Source organism: Phalacrocorax carbo, chromosome 22 (assembly GCF_963921805.1).
Source record: "Phalacrocorax carbo chromosome 22, bPhaCar2.1, whole genome shotgun sequence".
NCBI lineage: Eukaryota > Metazoa > Chordata > Aves > Suliformes > Phalacrocoracidae > Phalacrocorax > Phalacrocorax carbo.
Window position 1 is genome coordinate 4,775,458 of NC_087534.1, and position 18,133 is coordinate 4,793,590.

The 18,133-nt window shown below is 66.4% G+C and overlaps 2 protein-coding genes across 7 annotated transcripts; both read right to left on the minus strand.

Annotated features, from left to right (window-relative positions):
- Nucleotides 1-16: 16 nt before the first annotated feature.
- On the minus strand, nt 17-10,070 carry MAP3K6 (mitogen-activated protein kinase kinase kinase 6). 6 transcript variants are annotated; one of them, XM_064471223.1, is made up of 29 exons: nt 9,552-10,070; nt 8,966-9,265; nt 8,331-8,470; nt 7,620-7,643; nt 7,004-7,188; nt 6,717-6,885; nt 6,435-6,541; nt 6,148-6,318; nt 5,752-5,864; nt 5,440-5,599; nt 5,134-5,308; nt 4,862-4,969; nt 4,743-4,792; nt 4,516-4,611; nt 4,114-4,198; nt 3,899-4,032; nt 3,702-3,829; nt 3,464-3,600; nt 3,170-3,275; nt 2,863-3,020; nt 2,574-2,754; nt 2,338-2,500; nt 1,883-2,048; nt 1,601-1,786; nt 1,394-1,499; nt 935-1,163; nt 599-854; nt 401-477; nt 17-282 (listed from the first exon to the last, which is right to left on the minus strand). In XM_064471223.1, exons 2-29 carry the CDS (start codon nt 9,243-9,245, stop codon nt 204-206), a joined length of 3,969 nt encoding a protein of 1,322 aa, XP_064327293.1. In that variant the 5' UTR covers nt 9,246-9,265; nt 9,552-10,070; the 3' UTR covers nt 17-203. The 6 variants fall into 6 exon arrangements, with proteins under 6 accessions (XP_064327293.1, XP_064327297.1, XP_064327292.1 ...); XM_064471227.1 differs by having other exon boundaries at nt 5,134-5,257; nt 8,966-10,070; XM_064471222.1 differs by having other exon boundaries at nt 8,966-10,070.
- An 877-nt stretch (nt 10,071-10,947) lies between these two features.
- Nucleotides 10,948-17,026, minus strand: CD164L2 (CD164 molecule like 2). Its single transcript, XM_064471427.1, has 6 exons — nt 16,791-17,026; nt 14,888-15,001; nt 14,275-14,352; nt 14,017-14,094; nt 13,143-13,308; nt 10,948-11,553 (listed from the first exon to the last, which is right to left on the minus strand). Exons 1-6 carry the CDS (start codon nt 16,873-16,875, stop codon nt 11,547-11,549), a joined length of 528 nt encoding a protein of 175 aa, XP_064327497.1. The 5' UTR covers nt 16,876-17,026; the 3' UTR covers nt 10,948-11,546.
- Nucleotides 17,027-18,133: the final 1,107 nt, after the last annotated feature.

Here is an 18,133-nt window from a genome sequence, read left to right on the forward strand (position 1 = left end):
GGAGGGCACGTTTGGCGGCTGTTTATTGCTGTGGGCACCGTACCCCACCTTCTCTCTCCAGCGTGGGGCTAGAGCCACTGTGTCACCTGCTCCTGGCATGGGGCTGTCCCCTCCGCCACCATCCTGCCAGCTCCCGAGGTGGCAGCCCCGGCGCTCCAGGGGCTGGGTCCCCAGGGGACACGGCCCAGTGCTGGGGCCAGGGCTCACTCCCCTTCCCGCTGGGCAAGGGTCCGGCGGTGCTCCAGGATGGCTGCCCAGAGGCGGTAAGCTGACCCGCGCCTGCTGGGACACGGGGGGGCTGTTGGAGGGAGGGGGCCACACCATGTCCCCCCACCCAGCACCGCCCCCCTGCTCTCCCTGCCCTGGCCAGGCCAGAAGGGTCAACACGGGCTGGGGGTACCTGATGCCCACGTAGAAGAGGTCGTCACGGGTGGCACAGCCCAGCAGGTCCCTCAGGGTGAAGCCGTGGGAGAGGAGCTGCGGGAGGTGGCGAGGAGTGTTGGGGGGCAATGGCAGGGGGGAGGGGTGGGTGCACTGCTCACACCAGTGGGCCCCAACCCCCAGCCCCCACGTTGCTCCATGTGCCCACAGGCCTCACCGTGGCCATGGTGGCCGGGTCTGTGCCGTGCTGCTGCAGCCACTCGAGGAGGAGGGGGTCAGCCTGTTCCTGGCGGGGCTGGGGGCTTGGGGGCGAGTGACCCTGCCCCAGGGTGAAGCACCCCGGGGGGGCCTCCCCATGCTCCCCACTGTGCTGCGGCCGGCTGGTGACCGAGCTGTCATCGTCCCCAGAGCGAAGCACCTGCTGCATCAGCCGCTGGCACTCCTGCTCCTTCTCAGCCAGCTCCTGGAGCAGCCTGGGGGAGAGCAGGGCATGGACGGCACCTGGGGGAGCAAGGACTGGCACCCGGGGGGCACAGGACCAGCAAAGCCCTACCTTCTTGTCTCCGTGCGGAGGTGGCAGAGCTGTGCCAGCAGCGCGGAGGGTGCCTGCAGAGAGGGCAGGGGGTCTGTCTGGGTGCTGGGGCCGGTGCTGAGTCCTGAATTGGTGCTGTCCTGCTGGGGTTGGCTCCTGGGGATGGACAGCCTCGGCAGCATGGGGTCGTCCTCGTCGCTCGTGTCCTTAGTGGTGTCCCCCCCAGGGCAGCTGGTCTTCTGTCCCAGGTCTGTGGGGCAGAGGCGGTGGTGGGCACAGAGGGGTGCCTGATGGCCTCAGTCCCCAGAGCACAGGGGATGAAAGGGGAGCTGGGCCCAGCTCAGGCTGCCCCTCATATCCCTTTCCCAGCACCCCAAAGTTCCTCAGCCCACCCCAGGCCAGACTCCCTCTTCCTCCACCCACCCAGCCATAGTGGTGGGACCCGGACCTGCATCCCGGCCATCCCCCAGTGCCACCCACCTCCCGCCAGCACAGTGAAAGCCGCCTGCACCGCCTGGCTCATGGCGTCGTCCAGCGCAAACATCCAGTGGGGTTTGATGTGATGTCGGCGCAGCACCTGCCTCACCTGGAAGAGCATCACCTGCACCAGGGCGTGGCTGTGCCGGGGCATCACCGTGCCGGGGCATCACCCACTCAGCACCCTACCCCTCCACCCCGGGCACTCACCGCTGCCTGGAAGCCCAAGAGGGGAGCCTGGAGGTGGGTGAGGCTCAGCCCTTCTGCCCGTAGCTGGGTGCTCAGTGCCAGGAGGTCCTGGCACAGTTGGTGCTGCCTGGGGCACTGGATGTAGCTCCGCAGGCAGCTCAGCAGCTGGGCGAGATGCTCCGAGCCCAGCCTCGCATCCGCCATGCTCTGGGTGGGCAAAGGAGATGCTCAGGGGCTGCCACCATGGCCATGCTCTGCCCGGCTGCTGTACAGACCCCCCCACGCCGGGCACCCAGCACCCACCTTGCTCTCCTCCAAGGCGGCGATGATGGCTGGCGCCTCGGTGGCGAGGATGCCGTGCAGTGTGGCTCGGCGCTTGCTGTCCTTCCGCAGGAGGAACCCGTCCCCGCTCTCCTCGGGGGAGGATGAGCGGAGGCTGTGGTCGGAGCCAGCCGAGTCCTGGGCAGTGCTGGTGGGAGGTGGGGAGGGTCGGCACTGTCCCCCCCTGCCAGCCTCAGGCATTTAGGAGCGTGGCCCCAGCGTGGGCATGGCCATTGGGCTTGGCAGAGGGCATGGGGGACCTCCTGCAAGCCCCCCAAGCTGCAAGGGGGAGGGATGTGTTGCCCTGGCATAACGAGGGAGCATTGAGGGATGCAGTGCTGGGACGCGGCAGGGAAAGTGGATGTCATGGGAGGCAGAAAGCCAACCCCCTCCCACGCTGGGGTCCCTCCATCGCCCCTATGTCCCGGATGCCCTACCTCAAATAGCTGTGGCTGGAGGCTGCCTCGCCAGGGTGGCACGGGAGCAGGGGGCTGCCCGCTGTGCCCCTCACTGGGACGTCCAGCCTGGCTGATGAACATCTCCTGGTCCCATCGCTGCCCTCCACATCCCCATCCAGCTGCTCAAAGTTGCGGGGATCACCTGCCCGGGAGATGATGGACATCGTTATTTAGCAGCTCATGCCAGGTCCCCCCATCCCACCCCCCCAACTCACTCCCCGCCGGGGGGTTGGGCCGGCTCCGGGCCCTCCTGGCACTGGTGAGGAAGGGGTCCTGCAGCAGCGCGGTGGCTGTCGCCCGCTCAGCCGGATCGGCCTGGAAGCAGCGCAGGATGAACGCCTTGGCTTTGTCTGACATGGACTCGGGCACCTCCGGGTGCATCTTGAACATGCCCACCTGGAGGGGAGGCAATTGTGGGGGCTGCAAAGGGACCGGCCACCCCCCAAAGGGGGGCAATTTCAGGGCTGCGGAACCACCCCATCCCCTGTCCAACCCCATGGGTACCTTGAACATCGCAGCCTGGGGGCTGCCCAGCTCGTAGAAGGGAGGCTTGCCTGTGGCCATCTCGATGATGGTGCAGCCCAAGGACCAGATATCCGCTGGCTTCCCATAGCCCCACGGCCCCTGGTCAATGATTTCCGGGGCCATGTACTGCAGGGTGCCTGGGGAGAGGATGAGGAGGCATGAGAGGAGCCCATATCCACCACCCTGGGGTGGGTCCTTCTCTCCCCATGCCAGGTGCAAAGGATGCAGACCCCAGCACGGCCTGGCCCTCAGCATCCCACCGCCCCCAGCCCCGGGCTGCCCTTACCCGTGAAGGTCTCTGCGCTGGGGCTGATGCCCGCCAGCCGCTTCGAGGTGCCGAAGTCAGAGATCTTCAGCACCCCACTGTATGTGTTGATGAGGATGTTGTCTCCCTAGTGTGAGAAGGGCACCCCAAAATAAAACCAAGCTACAGAAAGCTCCTGGAGCTCGAGCAGGAACATTGAGCATCAGCCCAGGGGCTCTGGGCATGGCGGGGCAGCTCCTGGGTGTCTGGTGCCCCCCAAGATGAGGGGATCAGGGCTCATGCCCCCAAGATGGGTGACGTCCCCCGCCCCCTCACCTTGATGTCACGGTGCACAATGTGGTTATCGTGGAGGTAGCTGAGCCCGTCGAGAATCTGGCGGGTGTAGAAGACGATGGTGGGTTCGTTGTCCTTCAGGGGTCCCCACTTGGAGCGCAGCAGGGATGAGAGACTGCCTGAAGAGGGGGCACAGAGGGGGGCAGCAAACCTGTTTAGTCCTCACATATGGCCACGTGTTCCCCACTGACCCCCAAATCCCATCCCCAATGCTGCCCACCTCCCGGCACCTCCTCCATGAAGATCTTGATGAAGCCATCCTGGCTGATGGAGCCCAGGTACTGCACGATGTTCCTGTGCCGCAGGTGCTTGTGCAAGGCGATCTCCTCATGCAAGGACTGTGAGTACCTGTGTGGTGAGACACTGGGGTGAGGGGCTGCCCAGGGTCCCCCAGGGACCCCTCAGCATGGCACCTACCGGCTGTCCCGCTCTGGGATCTCCTTGATAGCGATCCGCACTTGGTTGCTGAGGCAGCGCCCGGCATAGACGACCCCGTATGTCCCCCTGCCCAGGACCACCCGCTCGCCCGTCTCCGTGCACTCGTAGCTGTACTGTGGGTAGAGATGCAGGGTGGCTGCCTGCACCACCCAGCACCCTGTGTCACCCTCTGTCACCCCATGTCCCCATCTTACCTCCAGGATGGGCTGCGTGGGGCTGGGCACCTCCTCGCCGCCCACCCCCTGCTTGGCCAGGAGGGACTGGACCCAGTCGTAGAACCTGCCGGCAGGAGGATGAAGGTCCTGAGCCCTGGTGAGGTTGCTGGGGACCCAGCCACTGACCCCCAGCACAGAGGGGCTCCTGCTCCCCGTCCCAGTCTGTCCCCCACTAGTGGCACAGGGGGGTCTGTGCCACCCTGCTTTCTGGGACCCACCTGCAGGGGTTTGGTCCCTAGGACACCCCTTTCCCCTAAAATTAAGGTAGGGAAGAAATAGCATGCTCCCATCCCTCTCTGTTCACCAGAGCTGTGATTGGGGGTTCCCCATGGCCCCCACCAGTGATATGGGGGTCCCTGTGCCCCCCAACCCTCTGCTCACCACCGGCAGTGCTGCTGAGAGGGGAAGTAAAGCTGGAAATCCTCCTCCGTGTGCATCACATAGAGGAAGCAGCCCCGTTCGTCACACTTGCAGATGCTGGAGGGAGAGGACCCCCCCCCACCCCGTCAGCAGTGGGGCTGATCCTGCCCATGGGGTGGGCAGAGGGGCTGTGGGCACATGGGGGGCATCCTCAGTCCTGCCAGCAAGGGGACTAGGGACACACTCACCTGACGCCCCGGATGGCCGTGGCTGCAAAGGTCCAGCTCGATACTGCTTTCTGCAGAAGGGGCAGGTGAGGAGGGGGTCGGTGGGGACCCCCCCAAGCCTCCCCCAGCCCCATCCCTACCTCCTCTGTGGGGCAGACGAGAGCAAGTGTCAGGGCGGGCTCCTCTGTGCCACTGTGCAGTGCCAGCCGGGCCGGCCGCAGGACTTTGTTGAGCTCCAGGACCAGGACCTGTGGCAGCAGGGAGCTGTGGGGTGAGCCCCCCACCCGCTGGGTCCCCAGCCCGCATCCCTGCACCCTCCTCCTCCCACAGGGTTGCCACTGGTGGGCTGCTCAGTGCCTCCCCAAATCCCAGGTGAGCTTGGACCACTGGGTGATCCCCACGGACAACCCACCCCAGGCTCTGTGGGGCCCCTCACCGGGCAGCGTGGTGCGGCAACGAAGGGCTGGCACGCATCGAGGAGGAAGCCCAGCCAAAAATCAGCTAGCTCCTGCCGGGTGGAGGGGACCTGCGGGCTCCTGTGGAAGTGTTTGTAGAGCAGGAAGGTCTCCATGACCGAGACCAGGTACCTGCAGGGACGTGGGGAGCAAGAGAAGAAAGAGATGTCCCCAGCACCCCCTAAACCCCCTTCTGGGGCACAACCACTGGGGACTGGAGCCCCAGTCTCACGCAGGTGGGGACATGCTGTGCCGTGCCATACCAGCCCGGCGCATTGAGCTTGTAGAGCTTCTCAGAGGCTTGGATGACTTTGCTGAGGTCGTTGGCCAAGATGCCAGTTCCGAGGCAAAATCCCACATCCCAGTAGTAGCGCAGCTCCTCCAGGCTGCCCTTGCGACCCTGCAGGCAGCTCAGCTTCACCCCTGGATGTGGGAGCCAGAGCCCATCACCCCTCCGCCAGCCACCCCACACCTGGGCACGGCCACTTGGGGGGGTGCCCTGGTGCCAACGGACCCCCGCACTTGGTCCCCATCCCTGGTGGGTCCTTGGCTCCAACCTGCAGGTGGGCACCCACCGATTTGCTGCAGCTGCACGGAGGTTTCGAACTGGTGCCCAGCGGCCATGAGGAGGACAGCAGCATTGATGCCTGCAGGGAGGCTCGGCTCTACCTCGAAGGCTTTGCTGTACCTGGGCAGAGATGCTGCGTGGAGGGCACGGCTGCTGCCACCCACCCTGCCAGCCAAAACGTGGCTGCCTTGGGGTCCCGGAGCTGTCCCGTATGATGGGGGAGCACTCCCAAACCAGAAAACCCCAAAAAAGAAGTAAAAAAACCAAAAGCCCAGCAGGAATTACCATCACCTGCCTCTGCGTTGCTGCTGGAGGGGGGTTGAACGTGGGGCTGCACTGCCCCGAAAGCCCCCAGAGCTCCTGCAAACCCCCCAGACAGCTCCCAGCCCTGTCCCAGTCTCACCAGTAGAGAGCCCGGTCCCTCATCTCGGTGTCGGCGAGGCCGGAGTCGATGAACACGTCCTTGTAGATGCGGCCGCACAAGCAGAGGAGGTCAGGCGCAGCCCCCTCTCCGCGCTCCACCACGGGCAGCAGCACCGACAGGGCCTTCTCCCGGTCCCCGGCACGGTTACGCCTGTGCACACGCGGCCGACGCTCGGTAAACGGCACCACCATTTACCCCCGGCCCCCTGGCTCCGTGCCATCGGGATGCCCAGGGGGTGTCTGTCGTCGCCGTCCCCCACCGCTCACCGGCTGAGGGCAAAAGCGTAGTGGAAGCGGACGTTGTGCTGCTCAGCCACGGTGCAGGTCGGCAGCGCCTGGAGGGTCTCCACCAGCGAGATGATGGCATCGTAGTCCTGCAGGGGCGGCGGCAGGGCTGAGCCCGTGGCCCCCACGCTGCCCGTCCCCAGCTCCGCGGGGCAATGCTCTCCCCGGGCCAGCCAAGCCCTGAGGGTTGCAAGCTCCTGCAAGCAAGGGCAGGCTGCGGAGCCCCTCCCCAGGATGCTGATATGAGCCACCCCCAGCCCTCACCTGCACGTCACGGTAGGAGAGGAGGAGGTTCACCACGATGTCCAGGCTGAGCAGCTCCACGCTGTCCAGGCGCCGCTGGATGCGGGCCAGCTCCCGGCTCAGCTGCTCCCCTCGGTACATCTCCCGCGCCCTCCGGATATCCCGCCGGATCGTCTCCCGAAAATACCCGCTGGGGATGGTGGGAGCAGAGACGTGGGGCTTTTGGGGTGGTGGCAATTCTCCACCGAGCCCTGCCAGCCCACGGGGGTGCGGGGGTTTGCCCGCTGCTGGGGGGTGAGCGGCAGTACCAGGAGTTGGTGGGGATCCCCTCCAGCAGTTGGACGAGCCGGGCTGCCAGCGGGGTGAAGTTCTCGGTCTCGAAGCTGGGCTGGAAAAGCTCTGTCAGGCACTTCATAGGCCCGGCATTGCAGCAGACGACCTTGTTCTGGGGGGTCACCACATAGGGGATGAAGGTGTAGCTGCTGCAGAGGTCCTGAGGGAGGGCAGAAGGGGTGAGTGTCTCTGCCAGCCGAGCTGAGAACCCCTCTACTTATGTCATGGACCAGTCCCCTCTCCCCAGGCCTCCCCACACTGCCCAGACCATACAGGCCATGCTAACACAACCACCATCCGTAAGTCATTAGCAGGGAAAGGCAAACCAGCTTTATCTTTGACTGCCATCATTACGCTCCAGAGTGAACACTCCTGGTTCTTTTCAAAACCAGGTACCCCTCTCCATGCTGCTGTTCCTGGTGCTTGCTCTGCATGAGTGACACCACCCCCCCCCCAGCTCAGATGTGTGGAGGGGTCTCGCTCCCCATCTGCAATGTCCACCCTCTGAGGCTGGAGAGCGGCAGCTCAGGGGGAGAGAAGGGCTCAGACCCCCCGGCACCACAGCAGCGAGCAGGGGGACAAGGGACACACCGAGTTCTTCTGGCAAATGTCCTCCTGGGGAGAGAGGGAAGGAGGAGGGATTTAATGAGCATCCCCGACAAAAGAAATCAGCTGATTTCAGGCTCAGAGATCGGAATTACCTGGAAAACAGCCAGGGACAGCGAGGGGCACCGGGGCCGAGCCACAAGGGTGGCTGGGCGCCCCCACACTGTGAGAGTTGCGTGTGGACACCCCCCCCGACCCCGGGCAGGGCTGCAAACGCAGCCGGCTCCTCATCCAAACCCAGCACAGGGAAGGGGTCTCCAAACAGGTGCTCCCCCAAGTCAGGGTGACATCTGGGGACGATTTGGACATGCTCCCATCCACATTTTTCCACCCCCCCGAGAGGCGAGAATCCCTTCCGCTGGCCCCTTCCGTGCAGAGGGTTCTGCTTCCAAGGAATCGGCTTTTCCCAGGGAAAAGCGCCTGTTCCCAAATTCCTGGCCTGCTGGGGCCAGGGGAGCACCCAGCATCCCCCACCCGGCTCTGGGGCTCACTGGGGTCCCCAGCCTGCCCCCCCTCATCCCATCAGCTGCAGGGAAAGCTCTGCCAGAGCAGGACGCAAGCGTGGGAACTCAGCCGGGCTCAGGGGAGGGATGGAGGTCCCCCTCCTGCTGGGATGGATGCTCCAGAGGTTTAGGGCTATTCCCACCCTGGAGAAGCAGCACCCAGGGGGTGCAGGGTGTCCCCGTCCCCACTAACCTGCAGGGCCTGGAGGTGGGGCAGGTCGGCCTGGCCACACAGCAGGATGTTGTGGGACATGTTGAAGCTTTCGCGGATGCCCAGGTGGTAGAAAAGGGAGGGCTGGCAGACGGAGTCGCTCAGCTCCACCACAGCCACGTCTGTGGGCAGGATGGCAGGGATGCTCAAGGGACCGACACCAGACCCCGAATTCATGGGGCAGGAGAACCAGCCACCCCCTGGTTTGGAGGAGGTCTGCATCCCCTACGAGAGGGAATGGCCCCTGCCATCACAGCACCTGAGGCCACAGTGAGGAGCATCTGCTTCCCCCCGGCACAGGGTTGAACCCTGAGCAAACCCTTGACAAAAAAACACCCTTTTCCAAATCACACCCGTGTGTTTAACCCCAGGGAGGAAGACGTCCCAGCAAACGTCCAATCACCTTGGAAAGTAAACAGGAGGAAAGCAGAAAAGCAAACAGTGAACAACTTGAGCACACAGCCGGCAGAGCTCCGCCGGGAGCTGCACAGCGGTTAGGGAAAGTCGTGGCCCAAATATTCCCGGGCAGCTGGGATAACCAGGCAGAACAGCAGGAAAATGAGGGCGATAGAAACCCATACCGCGGATGCTTCTGGCGGAGCAGGCTGCATCCTCACCTGCGTTGTAGAAGCAGTCGAGCGCGGCGGTGTCACCCAGCGCCAGGGTGCCAAAGGGCAGGGCGTGCAGGCGTGCCCGCAGGTCACGGCAGGCGTCGTGCAGGCTGCACAGCGTGGGGCAGGCGGCCGGCTCCCGGCCCAGCACGCAGACGATGCTCAACACCCGCCGCCCACCCGCCCGTCCCCGGGTCCCGCACACCGGCCGGCCTGTCGTGCCCGCCACTGCCAGCGGGTCCTGCCAGCAGCTCCCGGTGACCAGGGTGGGTCCGGGCACCTCCATGGCTGGGGTGGCCAGACCCGCTATGGGGGATTACACTGAGCACCGGGACAGCCCTCGCCTTGCACCGGGCTGCCCCGGTCCTTACCGGGAGAGCCCTCACCTTGCACCGGGCTGCCGCGGTCCTTACCGGGAGAGCCTGTACTCTGCACCGGGCTGCCCTCTGCCACGGTGCCCTATTCCCTCCCCGGGGAGAGCCCGTAGTCTCCACCGGGCTGCCCTAATTCCCCCCGCCCCGGGAGAGCCTGTACTCTGCACCGGGCTGTCCTCCACCGAGCCGCCCCGTTCCCCACCGGGAGAGCTCCCTACCGGGCCGGCTCGCACCGGGAGGGTCCGTCCCGCTCCCCGGGCTCCTTCCCGGGCGGCTCCGCACCGGGGCTACCCCGCACCGGGCTGCGCTCCGCCCCGCTCCGCCCCGGGCACCGGGCGCTGCTTCCGCCTGTCCCGGCCGTGAGTCACCGGCCGCCCCGCCCGGGACGGGCCGGGAGGGACCCCCCCGGCCGGATCCTGCCCCCCGACGGGCACCGGTTGCAAAGGGCCGGTTGCGAAACGGGAGCGAGGGGAAGGGGAAGGGGAAGCGGCAGGGGGCCCCCGGGGTGGGTGGGGGGCTGTCCGGGGCCGGTTCCCCCTCCCTGCACGGGTCGCAGCCGAAATAACGGCCCCGAAGTCCCGCCGGGTGGCCGGAGCGGTGGCGAAGCGAAGGCGGGGGTCGCTGAGGGGCGAAGGGTCGGGTAGCCCCCCTCTCCCCATATCCCCCATCGTATCCCCTTGGCCGGGGCGAGGGGCCCGGGAAGGTCCCCGCGGGATGGAGACGGGGATGCAAACGGCTGGTGGGCCTGGCTGGGGCGGCGGGAGGCGTGCGGGAGAGCTGCGGGTAGGCGGGGACAGGCTGGCACTGCCCCCTGGCCTGAGCTGCCGTGCAGGCAGACAAACCACGGTGCAGGCAGGCAAGTCACAGCAGAGGCAAAGTCGCCGCACAGGCAGACAAGCCACTGCACAGGCAGACAAGCCACCCCCGCTTTGTTTCCCCTGCAGGGCTGGGCCAGCGTGGGGCAGGAAGGCTGAGCAGGGATGTGGGTGCCTGGGGCCAGTGGGGCACGGAGCCCTGCCCGCCCAGGCCTGCTGCTCAGCCCCACCGCTGTTGCGGGAAAGGCAGAGCCGTGGCTGCGGCACACACCGTGCCCAGCATCCTCCCCTGCCGCCACGGGAAGGAATGTGTCCCTCCTCCCCATCGCCATCCCTGGGGTGCCAGTGCTAGTGGGACTGGATGCGGCCACAGAGGTGTGTACCCCTCCTTCAGCCCCAGCCCACGCTCATCTGGAGCTGGGGAGCCCAGCCCAGCAATTCCCCCAGTTCCTCCGGGCTCGGCCCACGGCAGCCCCTGCCTGCTGCAGACCCCGGGGCCAGGCAAGGGGGTGTGCCACATGGAGGAGGACACCACAGGGTGACATCCCTGGGACAGGAGGGGACGACATCCTGTTCCTCCATCCTCCAGCATGGCATCACCCCTCCCCATACTGGTTTCCCTCCCCTGGTCACTGGGAGGACTGGAGTCACTTGGGACCACCTGCCAACACCAACCTGTCAGCAGGACACACTCACATCCCCAGCTGTGGGTATGGGGTTTGCAACCAAAGTCTCCCAGGGCAGCACCTACTGCTCAGGCTCTGGGGGTGACAGGTGACCATGACACCGACACCAGAAATAGGAGGAAAATCCTTTATTGAGTCTCTGTCCCTCTCCATCCCCACCCGGTGCCAGCTCGGGCTCTGCCCACCATGGGGCTGGGGGCTTGGCTGGCATAGGGCCATACTGCTGCCAGCTGTGGCCATGTGTCCTCTGACCCCTGGGGTGCCCTGGGTCCTCCGGGATCCTGGCAAGCACAGAGGGTGTGTGTGGGGCACCCCAAGGCTGGGGTTCAGGGCTGGATGGTACCCCCACGCCCAGCTGCACCCCTCCGAGGAGCGGCCAGAAGGTGTGACAGTGGCCACACTGGGTGCAAACCCCTCAGAGCACCCCAGCCGTGCTGGGGAGAGGGGTCAGGCCTGGGTGACGTGTCCTACCCTGGTGTCCCCCCCACGGGGCAGAGAGGGCAGCCTGGGGCAGAGCCAGCTTTGCATAGTTGTGGTGTGGGCAGGGGCCCTGCGGCTGGGGAGCACACGGAGGGTCCGGCAGCGGGGAGGGACGCTGTCACCAGGCAGGGACACCGGCAGCGGGCAGGGATGCCGGCAGCGCTGGCCTCTTCTCTACCTGCCCTGAAGAGGACGAGGGCAGCATCTCCCCAGCCCGGGGCACGCAGCAGCCTCAGATCCTGGTACGGCGGACAGAGAAAGGCGTAGCAGAAAGGGCCCGGGCAGCTTTGCCCTGTTAGGGTTCAGCCCCCCACAGCCCCCAGGGAGTGGGGTGCAGGGAGGGGTGCCCCAGCACCCACCCCGCTGCACCCATGCTGGTGGCAACGCCAAGGGGAAGGATTGGCCCCACACCTGGGAATAGGGGTGCATGGATGGGAGCTGCCACAGGGGAGGGATGGTGGGGCACAGTCTTTCTTCAGCCCCACTCCAGCTACACAAACTCCTCCTCCCTCCCTGGACACAGGACTGACACCACCTCGCAGTTTAATTGGGGCAGCCCGAGCTACAAGTCTCACCCCACGGCACACAGCACGCACCCCCCCCCCCCAAAACAACACACAGAAGGAGGGGAGGGAGTTGGGGAGGGAGTTGGGGAGGGAGTTGGGGACTCCCCCCCCCCCCCCCCCCCCAGGAACACAGAGGCACAGCAAAAGCACACAGCAAGGCTCCGCTCCTCCGGTGGGCACAGAGGGGCTGGGGGGGGCTGGGGTGGTCAGCAGCTGGCAGGGCGTTGGAGCAGGGGGCTGGGTGCTCCAGCCAAAACGCTGAAGGGAAAAGCATCTGAGAGCCCACTGGGGAAATAGGGGACCCCAAGCCCCCCCCCCCCGCAAGCCCCAAGGCTGTGGGGAAGCAATGGGGCAGGGAGTGCAGCAGGGAGATCACGGGGTGCCCAGGGTGGGGAGGGGGGCTGCTGGGTGCTCTCTAACTGGGGCCAAACTGGGCCCTGTAGCTCCTGTCCTGCCGAGGGTGTTCGGGGCAGGGGGGGCTGCACCCCATCGCTGCAGGGCTGGGGACACCTCGAATCACAGATGTTCCAAGCAGCCCTGCATTGGCTGCATCCCACCAGGGGCTCTGTGCATGAAAGGGGGGTGGAGGGGGGACACCCCCTTCGCTTTTACCACTAATGACTCCCAGGAAAACAGCAAACCAGCCAGGAAACCCCCTTCATGCAAACCAGGAGAGAGGGTCCACGCCATCCCCACCCCGGGAGGGGTGAGGGAAGGGTCAAGCTCTCGGGGTGCAGAGGGGAAGCCCCCTCCCCATCACCGCTGGCACCCAGCACCTACTGGTTGTCCTCTCTGGCAGCGTGGAAGGAAAGAGAGATGGGGCACGGCCCCACGTGTTAGACATGGCAAGCCCCATGGCACCAGGCAAGGGGGGAGAAGAGCAACAGGCCCCCACTTGGCTCAGCTCAGGGGGATGGATCTGGGGGCTCTGCACTTCCCATGGGGCTCAGTGCCAGGATCTGGCCAGGCAGCAACAGACAGAGGAGGCGGCAGGACAGCCGGACACCAGTGAGGGGGTAGCAGGGGAGGATGAGCCCCTCCATCTCCCAAATCTGCGCCCCCCCCACTGGGCAAGGACCGACCGGCACAAACAGCCACGGGAGACAACACTCAGCTGCGAGACAGGACACGGGCAGACGGGCCACAGAGCCCCACGCACCAGGGCTGACCCCCGTTTTTGGCTTCAAGGGTGGGCTTGGCCCAGGCACGAGCCAGCACAGGGCTCCCCCCCTCCATCCCGGCTGGGGGCGCGGGAGCCTTACAGCGTTTGGTAGGTGCTGTCCTTCGACTTGATGAACTTGATGATGAAGAAGACCACGGCTTGGATGCTCAGCACCAGCACGATGCCGCCGATGAAGCTGGCCGTGTCAAAGCCAGGCGGGTGAAACTCAGGGCTGCCTGTCAACGGGGCACTGGTGGTGGTGGTCCCTAATGGCAGGGGGAAACAGGGTGGTGGGTGTTATGGGTGCTGTTGGCATCCCTGGGGTATGGATGCCTCTGCCAAGGAGAGGGGTTTGGGGTCCGCACAGACCCCAGCATCTGCATGGGGCTGGGATGTCCCCATCCACACACGGATGCAGCAATGGGCTCAGCCCCTTCGCATGCCAGAGCAGCCGGCACCGCATGGGAGAGGAGCCAGCGGTGAAAGGATCCCAGTGGGATCAATAATTCAGAGGGCTCCAGGCTCCGGTTACCCACTGTAATTAGCCCAGTGCTCTCCAGTTCCCGCTTCCTGGAAGAGGCTCCTTCTCCGCTCCCAGCCCCTGCCCCAACCCGGCCAGAGACAGCACTTCCCGGCAAGGACGGCAGCAGGGCTGGTCCCTGGGGGAGCTGCAGGGTGTTATGACCCCCCCTCGCCCCATCCTGGCATCGCTGCAGCCCACAGCAGCATTGCTTAGGGCGGGGGGGGGGGGACAGGGACCGAGCTGTGACCCCGGGCTTGGCACCGGCACCTCCTGGGGCACAGCCAATGTTGAACCTCCACGGATGCAACCCCAGGGGAGGCTCTGCTCATCCCTCCCAAGGGGATGCAAAACATGGAGGGAAGCGGCTTGTCCCATTCCACTGGCCACTGTCCCCTGGGGCACCCGGAGCCCCCCCCATCCCACCACCTCCCACCCCCCCCGCCCCACTCACTTGGGGAGTGCGTCGCCGGCTCCTTGCTATGGGACTGTGGCGGCTCTTCGGTGGGGGACTTCAGCGCTGCCAGAGGCACTGCCAGAGGGAAGGAGGAAAAAAGGGTCATCAAGAGACACCGCCGTGCACCCCCTCCCCCATGTCCCTGTCCCAGGGGTGGGATTTCATCCCCACGGCCCCAGCACCTACAGCAGCACCTCCATCCCAACGGCTGCTGGGGTCTGGGGGCACCCGCTCTCACGGCGGGAGCGGGGTTACCTCGACACAGGGTGCTGGTGTTGTAGAGCGCACAGGTCTCCCGCGCTGCTGCCCCTTTCTGCACACAGGTCCCTGTCTCTGCAGGAAGAGGGAGTAGGGTTTTCCTAAGGGACCCCCCAGCAAACCAGCCCATGGGGGCACCCAGTGCAGCCCACAGCGTTTGGGCCCAGGGCTGCCCTGGGCACCCAAGGGTTCGGGATGGTGAGGACTCGTTCCCAGGAGTGGGCATCCATCCAAGGGGCTGCAGGCTGGGGCTCACATCTGCACCCCTAGCTGGAGGAGCCCCAAAGAAGGGCTTTAGAAAGCACCTGCTCTCTCCCATCTCCATCACTTGGTGCTGCTCCCTCCACACCCCCATGGAGAGGGAGGTGGAAGGTTCCCAGAGTTACCCCAAGGCCTGCATAGCTGGGAGCAGCACACGCTGATATCCTTCATCCCTGCCCGCTGGGCTGGCACGGATCCCCTGCCTCCCCCCGGATGGGTTGGGTGAGTCGGACCTTGGCAGCTTGGCAAGGGTGCTGAGCTGCCAGCACCATCCCAGCCCAGCAGCAGGGGAAGGCTGGTGGTGGCTGGGAGCCCCTTGCTGTCCCCCCACATGGCTGAGCCCCCTCACCTGGCTCCTCGGGGGTCCCGCAGCCCACCCAGACGCAGCCAGTGGTGTTGTGTAGGGCAGTGCCGGCCGTGCATGCCTCGCAGGACCTCAGCTCGCCGCACTCTCCTGCCAAAGCTGGGGGAAAGAGGTGAGGGCAGGGCCAGCATCCATCCCCTCACCAGCCAGGGTCAGGGCTAGACCCTCTGCTTTACCAAGGAGAATTCCTCATGATGCAGCAGGAGAGGTGAAGGCACCTCTCGCAGCACCAAACCCACTACCAGACCCGTCCTGGCTGGCTGCAGGTGTGTTTGTGGCATCACCAGCTCTCCGGAGAGGGGACATCCCGCACCCAACAGCTCCCAGCACCCATGGCCACCTGGGGCACGCAGGGCTCACCCCATCACCTGCAGCCACAGCAGGCTGCAGCACAGGGCGAGCCCACCCCAGCCTGGGATCTTTCGGTGGAGGTTTAAAAGAGACGAGGCAGCAGCACCAGCCTGGCTGCTCCCAGCACCCCGCGTGGGGTTATTTAAGCAGCAGCACCCCTCTGCCCCCACCCCCCCTCCAAGGCCGTCCTGCAGGACCCCCAGCTCCCCATCGCCCCAGCGATGGCAGTGAGTCACTAGGGTGTTTGCGGCGCTGCTCTGCCACAAGCGCTCCCCACACACACACACACTCATCATTAATTTACAGCGATGACTGTCAGCGAGGGAGGCTGCAACGGGGAGCCGCTGCCGGGCCCTACCTGCACCTCCCTGCATCCCACGCCCGCGCCCGCATTTGCACCATCCCAGGAAGGGGCTGGGAGCCATTCCTCACCCTGGACATGCATCCAGGCTTTCATGGGACAAACAACAACCCCCTGCCAGAGCTCGCAGGAGGGGGCTGGGGGCTGGGGCTGGCACCCCCTTGGGCTGGGGTCTCTGCCACATAGGGCCCGATCCAACCTCGTGCTTAGCTTTCCCACACCGGCTGCACCCCATCCCCACTGGCAGTGCTTTGCAGAGGGTTTCCCACCCCACCTCCCCCCTTTGGGGTGGGCAACTCCAGTCCCCCATGGATTTTAGGGTCCTCCTGGCCACCCGGGTCATGCTTGGCTGTCAGAAAAGGCTCTTTCTTGAGACATAACACACGAAGTGGGATGCTGCAGACCCATTGCCATAGCTACGGCGTGGTGGGCATGCCGCCGGGGCCCCCCCTCCAGCATTTAGAGACCTGCCGGGAACCAATGGGAAAGTAGGACTTTGTTCACAAGGGTTTCAGGCAGGTTTGTAATTTAAGTTATTTTTATCGTGGCAGGCACAGGAACAGACGTTTGAGCCCAACATTGTCAACTCCCGCTCCTGCCGTCAGGTGTGGGGAGGGAGAGGGAAATAAGGGGGGCAGCGGGGTCGGCTGAGGGCAGCCCCACCCCGATGGGTGCTCTGGGAATACGCGTGGGACCCCGTGGGACACGTCAGGATGGAAACGTCTCCTGTGAGCAGCAGGGGGATGGGAGGAGGGGAGCAGAAGCAAGCCTGGGGTTTGCATAATTAATGCCCAAAGTTGCAGACGCCCTGGGCAGGAGGATGACGGCTCTGCTCCCCCATGGAAACCGCCACGAACCCCGAGATCCCCCCCGTCCTTCAGAGAGGAAGCCGGACCCTGCACCCTGCTTTCCCACAGCTGTCCAGGGCACTCCTCCTGGCCCTGGGGGTCCCAGCCCCACGGGTGGGAGCAGGAGCAGGGGTCCCCTCTACCCCCAAACCGGGGCCAGCCGAGGGAACGGGGCACTCCCGGTCCCATCACAGGCGAGGGGGGCCCGTGGGGGCCGGGGGCGAGGGGAACCCCTGAAAAAAAAAAAAGACCCCCCCAAAAGTTCAGCTGGCCCGAAACTGCAAACTCCCCTCGCTCCCCCCCCCCCCCCCCCCGCCCCCGGCCGTACCTGCGCGGGTGGGAGCGGGTCCCTGCGCGCACAGTAGCGCGCAGAGCAGCGCGCAGCGCAGCGCCCCGGCGCACGGCGGGGCCATGGCCCGGCCCGGTTATGCTCGGCTTAGCCAGGCTCGGCTCAGCCCGGTCCCAGGGGGAGGTCTCGGCTGCGGTACCGCGGAGCTCCCGGGAGAACGGAGCGGAGCTGCGGGCACATGCGCGCCCGCGGGAGGCGGGCGGGGGGGGGCGGGCAGGGGCGGCCCCGCCTCGTCCCGCCCCGGGGGGGGCCGGCCCGAGGGGGGGGCCCGCTCCGGAGGTGCATCCCTTCCTTCCCCACCCCGCCTCTGGGCTGCCGTGCCCGTGGGAAAGGCGGGGATGTCCCGGTTTTGGGGGGTTCCGGGGCGCCGGGCGCTGCACCCCCGGGACACACTGCACTGGCTGCATTCACTGCAGCCACTGCGCACGCTGCACCGGCTGCGCTCACTGCACGCTGCCTGTGCGCTGCACACCTTGCACACACTGCACAGTGCATGCATAGCCCGCTGCCTGCACACCCTGCACTCGACTGCACGCTGCCTGTGCACTGCACACCTTGTACGCCCTGCACAGTGCATGCCCACAGCGCGCTGCACACCTTGCACACCCTGCGCCCTGCACACCCCGCACAGGGCATGCACACAGGCCGCTGCACACCTTGCACACCCTGTGCACTGCACACGCTGCACACCCCGCACAGGGCACGCACACAGCGCGCTGCACACCCCGCGCCCCGCCCACGCCCCGCACAGACCCTCCGTCCCCAGCCCCCCGCACACCGACCCCCTCCCCCACCCCCGTGCCAGGGGCACCCCGAACCCCTCCCGGGTCTCTCCGCCGGTCCCGCCCCGCCACCCCCACCCCCACCCCCGGATCGAGGGGGCGGGGGGGCCCCGCCGGGACCGGGGCCGGCGGCGTTCAGCACCGCGGACAGCTCCACCGGGCCGGGCCGGGCCGGGCCCAGCTGAGCCGGGCCGAGCTGAGCCGGGCCGAGCCGAGTCCTCCCTGGCCCCTGGCCGCGCTCCGAGGGGCGGCTGCAGCCGTGCCCAGGAGCACCGGGGGCGGGGTCCCGACCCCGCGGGGCCCCGGCCCGGTCACCCCGGGACCCGCCACACTTTGGGGCTCCGGAGGGGACAGGCTGCCGGGGAAGGCCTGAAACGCACCGGGCTTCGAGGAACGGGCACCGGGGAGAGTCCCGGCAGGGTCCCGGGGGTGCACACGCCTTCCTCCTTCTCCTCCTCCTCCCCCGGGGAGGAAGGCTCCCCGCCAGCCGCCCTTCCCGCAGCTACCCCGGTCGGGCCGGGCCTTCCCGGTTCTCCCGGC

Excerpts from the sequence above, each read along its gene's own strand:
- MAP3K6 (XM_064471223.1), bottom strand. The coding sequence starts at position 9,245 with ATGGAGGTGCCCGGACCCACCCTGGTCACCGGGAGCTGCTGGCAGGAC. Across the intron at positions 6,319-6,434 it reads TACGCTTTTGCCCTCAGCCG|GCGTAACCGTGCCGGGGACC; the intron begins GTGAGCGGTGGG and ends GCGTGTGCACAG. Across the intron at positions 5,600-5,751 it reads CGTGCAGCTGCAGCAAATCG|GGGTGAAGCTGAGCTGCCTG; the intron begins GTGGGTGCCCAC and ends TCCCACATCCAG.
- CD164L2 (XM_064471427.1), bottom strand. The coding sequence starts at position 16,875 with ATGGCCCCGCCGTGCGCCGGGGCGCTGCGCTGCGCGCTGCTCTGCGCG. Across the intron at positions 14,353-14,887 it reads CGGGACCCCCGAGGAGCCAG|AGACAGGGACCTGTGTGCAG; the intron begins GTGAGGGGGCTC and ends CTCTTCCTGCAG. Across the intron at positions 13,309-14,016 it reads GCCGGCGACGCACTCCCCAA|GGACCACCACCACCAGTGCC; the intron begins GTGAGTGGGGCG and ends CCCTGCCATTAG.